We start from the raw sequence: 8350 nt of genomic DNA, 5'->3' as shown, positions 1-8350 counted from the left end.
CACCACCTTGTGTTGGTGTTCACTGGGTACTTCACCTGTGTTGAATTATGAAGCCTTATGGTTACTGTTATACCTGGTCGTGGGTGTGAGTGTAGCAGCCATGCCTCTTGACAGGCAACTATGACCTGTGCGTTGACTAGACCAGCTCTGGTTGTGCTTCTTGGGGTCCTTTTGTATAAGCAGATCCAGTGGTGTAGCACTGCCTTTTGGGACTGTTGCACGTTGTGGGTAGGAAGGTCGAATTCACTTGCGAAATTGAAAGAAGGAACGTATTTAAAGGATGATGGAAGAGAGAAGGAAAGTACCAGAAGATTAGTAAACTTGTCCACTCACTACTATAGTTTTTTCACTCTTAAGAAAGACAGTTGACAACATAGTTCATATAACAAACAGTCTTGCAAGGAGCTAAGCCTGTTGCTGTGTGATTTCCTCTGTACTCTTTGTCCTACGATGTCCGTTGCCTCAAGCCTGCCTTCCTCTGAGGCCAGGGGAACAGGGGATGACTAGGGGGCACGGTGGTGGTGGTGGTGGGTGAAGGTGGTGGTGGTGGGTGAAGGTGGTGGATGGTGGTGGTGGTGGTGCGTGCGTGCAATGGCTCCTGTCTTTCCCTCACCTGTTTGTGTTGACAGTCGTGTTGCGTGCCACACATTCTCCTCTCCTTTGGATTCCTCTGTCTGGGGGTTGCAAGAAAAATTATAGGACTTGAAATGGATTAGTTAAATACAGTATTTGTACTTCATCGTATACCTGTTATTATTATTGTTATTATTATTATTATTATTATTATTATTTTTAGTTATTATTATTATTATTATTATTTCTGCTAGTACTGTTATTTATTATTATTAATTTTATTGTATTGTTAGTAGTGTTTATTATTATTATTATTATTATTATTATTATTATTATTATTATTATTATTATTATATCTTCTCCAGAGTGCATTCTTGGCATCACCTCCATTCTCTTTTTCTCTCCAGACTTACCTACCTACAGAGTACCTCCCTCTTTCCCTCCCTGCTTTATTTCTTTCCTCCATCTCTCTCTCTCTCTCTCTCTCTCTCTCTCTCTCTCTCTCTCTCTCTCTCTCTCTCTCTCAATGCTTTTTAACCAGCCCTAGAGAGAGAAAAAGTAAGATTATGAGGAATATGCAATGAAGGGGTAGGTTGCTACTGTACTTTAGCTCTCAAACACCTTTTCCTAAGCGATTTATTTTGCTTATTCCACCTTACTCTTCTGTGTTCACATAAATCATTCCAATATCGCCATACTCTACATATATAACGTACCAAAGGATATTAACCAGCCATATCCAAAAATAAATCGCTAAGGAAGAGGTGTTAGGGAGCTTCCACAACCAGCGAGAATACGGGCCAAGGTAGACGATGGTAAGGTAGAATAAGTAGGTGAAGTGGTTATGTTAAGTAGATGAGTGGGGGGGAGGTTGATAGGTAGGTGGATCGGTGGTTAGGTAGGTAGAGTGTAAGGTAGGTAGGCAGGTAGAAAAACAGGTAGGAGCATGAGGTAGATGGGTAGGTAGGTAGGTAATGAAAGGTAAGTAGATGAGAGGGAGAGAAATATGAATGAGGTAGAGAGGTAAGTAGGAAAGTAGGTAGGGAGATACATGGGCAAGAAAGTGGGTAGGTAGGTAGATGGATAGAAGGGCAGGTAAATCTGTGGGTAGTAAGGTAGGTAAGTGCGTAAGTCCGGAGAAAGGCAGGCTTACCCTAACCCTGCCTTAGGGTACAGTAAGGTAGCCACAACACACACACACACCCCACCACCACCACCACCACCGCCACCAATGCCCTTATAAGATGCACTGCTATACTCCTTTCACACTAACTTGCCTAAAATTCCCATCTCTACTCTGAATTCTGGGTTATACCACTAGATTAACACTAGAATTATGATGCTAGTCACGAAGAAGTGCCATGGAAAAGACGTAGAGCTGTGGTATTGTCTTTTCACACTAACTTGGCCAAAAATTCCCACCTCCCTACCTTGAATTCTGGGTTATAGCAATAGATTAACGCTAGAATATGATGCTAGTCACGAAGAAGTGCTGGGGAAGGGATGTAGAGCCACTGTATTGTCTTTTTCTGCCACTGAGCTACGTGAAATAAGCTGCAAAAGGACGGAAATCTGGGCCAAGTTAAGGTGAAAGGAGTATAGTCGCTTTTTTAACTTGTCATAAATTTTCGTCACTGCAACTAACTTCACATAGATCTATAGCAGACAGTACAACAGCTCTGCGTCCCTCCCATAGCACTTCTTCGTGACTAGCATCATATTCTACAGGTCATCTGGTGTTATAACTGATTGTTCAAGATGGAGATAGGTCAGTTTTAAGCCAAGTTAGAGTAAAAGTCTTACTGTAGATAATTTGCTATGCTGGGTACGATGCTTGCTATAGGAGACAGACTTCACGTATCGTATGTGTGTGTGCATGTATTCTGTGTATGTATGTATGTATTCTATGTGTGTATGTATGTATTCTGTGTGTATGTATGTATTCTATGTGTATGTATTTTTATGTATGTTTGTATTCTGTGTGTGTATGTATTTTCTTAACTGGGTACGATGCTTGCTACAGGAGACAGACTTCATGTATTGTGTATGTATGTATTCTATGTATGTGTGTATGTATTCTGTGTGTTTGTATGTATTTGCTTAACTGGGCAGTATTTTTAGGCTTCATGATCAATGTATATTTATCATAGGCTTGTGTATTCTTCCTGTTGATGTTTGTGTAGTGGTTATGTGGCACAGATTTTGATGAGAAATTTAATATATTTCCTGTACTTTCGTGTGTGTGTGTGTGTGTGTGTGTGTGTGTGTGTGTGTGTGTGCGCGTGCGCTCCCTAGGGCGAGGAAGACGTAACTGTTATTCTCTCTTCACCTTCCTACAACCGCCACCTTTAGGCCTACACGGTACTTGCTTATGAGAGAGAGACAGACAGAGGGGGAGGCTGGGGGAGTCAGGAGTGGGGGAGGTTGGGTGTTGAGGGGTTGAGTGGTATAGGACTGGGTGAGGTGAAAGGGGGAGGGCTGGGGTTGAGTTTAGTGATTGGTGGGGTTGGGAGGAGGTAGGGGAGGGTTGGAGTGGCGTTGAGCGAGAGATGGAGTCATGTTGAAGTGGATGAGGTGTGGTGAAGTGGGGAGAGGGGAGGAGTGGGGTTGGGTAATGGGTTAGAGCAGAGTGACTGAGGGATGGGGTATGGTGACCAGGGATGGGGGGAAGGAGTGGATTTGAGGGAGTGGGCAGATCAGAAGAGGGTTGAGAATGGATGGGGGGAAGGAGTGGTATTTGAGGGAGTGGGCAGATCAGAAGAGGGTTGAGAATGGATGGGGGGAGGGAGTGGAACTGGGGGAGGGGGAAGGTCAGAAGGGAGGGGTGATGAGAGAGAGGTAAATAAATGATGGGACAGGTGGGATTGGTGTTGGAGGGACGCGTTCAGGTGGTGGTACCGATATAACCGTGGGTGTGGAGCTGTCTGGGTACACACACACACCCCTTACCTTCCTCTCAAGTCCCTGAAATGAGGATGATTACTGCTGCTGCTGATAATAATAATGATAATAATACTGTAATAATAATAAAAATACCACTGTACTAATATTAATACTACTATTGCTAATAATAATAATAGTAATAATAATAATATCACCACCACTATACTACAGTTACTACTACTACCCCTTACCTTACCTCATCCCTCCCCATCTCAGTTAGCCCCTCTCCACCTAAGCATCCACAATGATGATGATGATGACCTATATTTGTAATTCCATCTTAAATATGTTTTAATCATAACAGGTTTTAGAAACTTATTAGCATTGCAATTATTACTTCATTTGTGGCAAAATTTATAACCTTAACTATTTTCAGGTCATTTGCAAGTGCTGGAAAGGAAACCCATAATGTAATACTTTGAACCTGGTTATGTAAATGTTCCTCAGCTCCTTCCATGTCCCCAGAAAGAGGGATGGTGAAATGTAGAAGGGCAGCTTCAGCCTTTAGTCCATTGGGTGCACAGCCAGATAAGCCTGAGGTCACAACAGCAAGTTTTTTACAACAAACTTCTTACCTTTTTTTACTCTTTTACAACAAACTTTTTATCAGTTACCATTGTTAAGCCACCAAAATCATGAAACTTTTATGCCAGCCATTTTTTAACAGGCTGTCCTCTTTGTTTTACAGTTGATGACCACTTTGCCAAGGCCCTGGGAGAGACGTGGGTGAAGCTACAGGCCGAGCGACGTGACAACACCACCATCACCACCACAGCGGCCACCACAACCACCACCACCACCACAGCACCAGCCCCTGCCACCACCACCACTACCACTACAACCACCCTGCCCCCACCACCACCTTACCCAGCCACCACTACCACCATCTCACCCTCCCCTCCACCTTCACGCCTTCCTCCTCCTCCTCCTCCTCCTTTCCCCACTTCCTCCTCTCCTTCTCGCCTCCCACCTCCTCCTGCACCTTCCTCATCCTCTCCTCCCTCGTCCCCTCCCTCCTCTCGCCCCCTCAAATCCCCAGCCTCCTCATCCTCATCCTCTCCTCCCCAAATCATGTCAGCGTAGAAAATACTGAAGATGAAGGAAGATGTGAATGGATACGTAAAACTGAGATGGGTAAATTATGGCTGGAAAACCTTATAGCTGGGCATTGACATAGATAGATAAAGTGATAGATAACTGGGCGCTTACATAGATACGTATTGATGAGTAGTGTAGTTCTTAGATAGAGTTAATGTTGATGAATAGATTGATGTACCCTATAGACCTTAAATATGTCACAAATAGATAGATTAGATAGATATGGGGAATTGTAGATACCAGTAATGTTATGGGTGGGTAGATAACTATATGGATTAAGTAGATAGATTGTTACTCAGTAGACGACAAAGGACTAACCTGAAATTTGCACAGATAAACCATAAAATGAACCCCAATTATCTAGCATGATAGAGCTCATAATTTATTCCACAATGTCTCAAAACCCATACTTTTGAGCTGAATGTAAATATCAGTGTATATATGTGTAGTTCCTCTGTGTGTATATATCCTGCACTGTTTGTATATATTGGCCTGGAATACAAATTAATCATAGTATTTCTCGGTTTGACGTAAGTATATGTAATGGATTTAATATGTGTTGTTATGAACTAGGCTTACTTTGTTTAATATGATTGTGTTGGTCCAAAGTTTTCAGGCATTACACAGTGGTGGTGGTGGTGGTGAGAGAGAGAGAGAGTCAAAATGGAGGAAGATAAAGGTTTAAGAAAGATGAAAGGGAGGCAGGTTGAAGTGAGAGAGGAGAGGCAAGAATGAGGGGATGAAAGACATAGTAAATATTGAGATAGGAATAAAGTAAGAGGAATGAGAAGGAAGTAAAGATTAAAGACAAGTGAGGAAGGAAGGAAAGACAAAATGAGGAAATACACAAACAGAATGAGAAAATAATGAAGGATGGGAGAAGTAGAGAACCAGGAAAGAACAGTAAGAAAATTCAGTTATAAAGGAAATGGTAGAATGATAAATGGGTGCTGAATAAAGTGAAAAGTAGGAGTGGAAATGGAAGAGGAAAGCACCTGCCGCCACCACTAAATGATTCTGGGCGTAAGAGTGGTCATGTCTGTCAATTTAGATGTCGCTGCATCTAACTTAACCTTCCTGAAACCATGCTCAACTGAACCTTACCTGAACTTAACCAAATTTTATCTGAACCAGTGCAACATAAACCTAGGATGAGGTCATAGAGTGTGACCCGAGGGATAAGGGACTGCATAGGGAGGCTGCCAGAGATTAAGCAGTGTGAAAAGCCACCATTAGCTGGCCAAGGTTGATGCATGCAAGGGCACTGAAGCCTTTATAAATGATACGAATCAATACAACGTGAATGCAACCCATTGATCCCAACCTGACCTAACCATACCCAACTTTGATGTAACCTACTCACACAGTTCTTAACCCTACCATAACAAACAACCTAACCATAGCATCTCAGCCTAACCTTTTCAAGCCTGGTTTGACTCAGCCCACTCTGATCTAACCCACAAGGCCACTCTTTCACCTTGAGTTGTCATACACTATACATTTGATCTCAGTACAGTCTTATACACTGGTTGTTGTAGTTTGTATAACGGATACGATCTTGTGAATATTTAAACAGTTTTCGTGTTGTGACGGTTATTGTGTATTTCACTTGTATACATTTCACAGTATATATGTAACTTTCCAGTGTACATAGGCTGTGTGCACTTACTGTAAATGCAAATGGTTGTTTAAAGTACATGTCTTGGTAATGTACACCTTTTGAAGTATACATAAGGCAGGTTACTGGCACATGATGGTAGATGTGCTGTTATATTGTGCTGTTAAGTACCAGTACTAATACAGTCATGACAGATATAAAATACATACATATCCATTACATGTGCACCAGTCTCACATACACTCATCACTTTTCATACACCAAAGTACTCATGTATGCTCAGATCCTATACACCAAAGTGCTCATGTATAACGATTACATTTACACCCATTCTTCCCACGTGTCTGTGTATGTGTAAATCACCCAGTAATAAACATTCACATCCATGTATATATATAAATTACCTCTGGTTATTGTTGGTTTACATTCAAGTTATATATAAATAAAATGTAGTTAAGTTTGTGAGGGATTTGAAAGTGTGATGTATAAATTTGTGGGTAAAATATGAATGAACGGAGAATTTTGGGTGAATACAACTGCAGAAAAATGATGATTATATAGTACTTGTAGACTAAGATTTGTTGTATAAATTTTAAGATAAATTAGATGGATATGTTTGATGATGGAAGACTGATTATATTCACCTGTTTGCTATGAGAATGCTTGTATTTTGTTCTGGCTGCCTCTTGATGGCTTTATTTAAGGCTGGGAGAGACTTTATGAAGTGGGAAATACATGCAGCCTTCACTAACCTTTTATGCTGATATTCCCCAGCTGAATAAAATAATCTGGCAGTAGCAAGAATAAAACGGATGCTGGAGACAGTGAACTTCATGTGGTGGCACTGATATAACCAGCCAACCCCTCTGCCCTGTTATTCAAAATCCTTGGCTTTGATCATTCGGTATCCTCAACTTCCTTCCAATGCCCCGAAAGGAAGATGGTGGACAGTAGGAAAATGGGAATGTAAGCCTGCAGTCTACTGGGGTCACAGCAAGAATGATAAACCAGTGATGTTAGGTTGAAGGGGTGAATGGAGCAAATTATAAGCTTGTGTAAAAAGAATGGGATGTAAATTTGAGTACCTAGCATAAGACGGATTTTTATTTTTTGATCAATTAGGAAACGAGGGTTGTGTTTAATGTTGATGTTAATGTTATGATGTTTATACGATTTTCATCTTGCCAGTGGATGTGTATGGGTGTATATAGTACTGTAATACCATGGAAACTTCTGTATGGTTAAATGAAATGTGTTGGTATCTGTGTGTGTGTGTGTGTGTGTGTGTGAAGATTGACATGTATGAACAATTTTAGCTTTATATGTGAATCTGTATATAGCTAGTGAGAATTGTGTGACTCGCTCTTAATCTATTTTTGTAATAAACACTAAATATTTACGCCAAAAACAATGAATTACTGGTTTTGAAATGTATTAAGACTTATCATTATTTTAATATATTAAGTACTTGCACCTTTGTTATTTTTGTATTATAATAATAAAATTATCATTATTGTAAGCATGTACAGCCACGCAATAAATTATTTACTTTTTAATGACTTCCATTCACCTTGGGTTATTATTGTTGACATCAGTGTACCCTTCTTTTTCACACCCTCTGTTTGCTGAATACATGTTCTGCGCGACAGTATAAACTTCTGCTCCACCCCAGTTTCTGCGGTTAAGAATCCCATTTATCCTGGGAAAGTCCTAACAAACTCTCGTTCACCGACATTCAAAATACCCGCGCAATGACGTACCGGTCACGTGTTGTCAACGTCATGGCTTGGCGCATGCGCACTCAGCGTCATTCACCCCCTTCTGCTGCCCATGGAGTGTCCTTGACCCCCATCCTCCTGTCCTGGCACCTCTGTATCCTGATTCATCAAACCAAGTTTCAGATCAGGAAGAGAAGAGTGACCTTGAGGTCTTAAAGGTCGTGGTTCAGCCCTTGAAGACTTCGAGCAGCTACTCAGTTCTGCTTTCCCGAGCCCCTCATCCTCCGATACCCCCCCTCCCAAGGTAGCGTTGAGGTGAGTAAAAAATTGCCACTTATTACCATAATAATCTTGTCCAAGCACTTTCTTAAGCCTAATGATAATCAGTGTGTCTTTATGC

The 8350-nt window shown here is 41.3% G+C and overlaps 1 protein-coding gene across 1 annotated transcript in view; it reads left to right on the top strand.

Annotated features, from left to right (window-relative positions):
- Positions 1 to 5800, top strand: part of LOC145400687 (uncharacterized) — a 34070-nt gene extending 28270 nt beyond the window's left edge. The window contains exon 5 of the mRNA XM_080273124.1: positions 4205 to 5800. Within this exon, the coding sequence (XP_080129250.1) occupies positions 4205 to 4599 (395 nt within the window). The 3' untranslated portion in view covers positions 4600 to 5800. The remainder of the gene's footprint in view (positions 1 to 4204) is intronic.
- The last annotated feature ends 2550 nt before the right edge of the window (positions 5801 to 8350 follow it).

The sequence above is a fragment of the Coenobita brevimanus genome, chromosome 53 (assembly GCF_032717465.1).
Source record: "Coenobita brevimanus isolate Jiangsu-jjx chromosome 53, ASM3271746v2, whole genome shotgun sequence".
NCBI lineage: Eukaryota > Metazoa > Arthropoda > Malacostraca > Decapoda > Coenobitidae > Coenobita > Coenobita brevimanus.
Note: the sequence above shows the minus strand (reverse complement) of the source record. Positions and strands in the feature narration are given on the sequence as shown.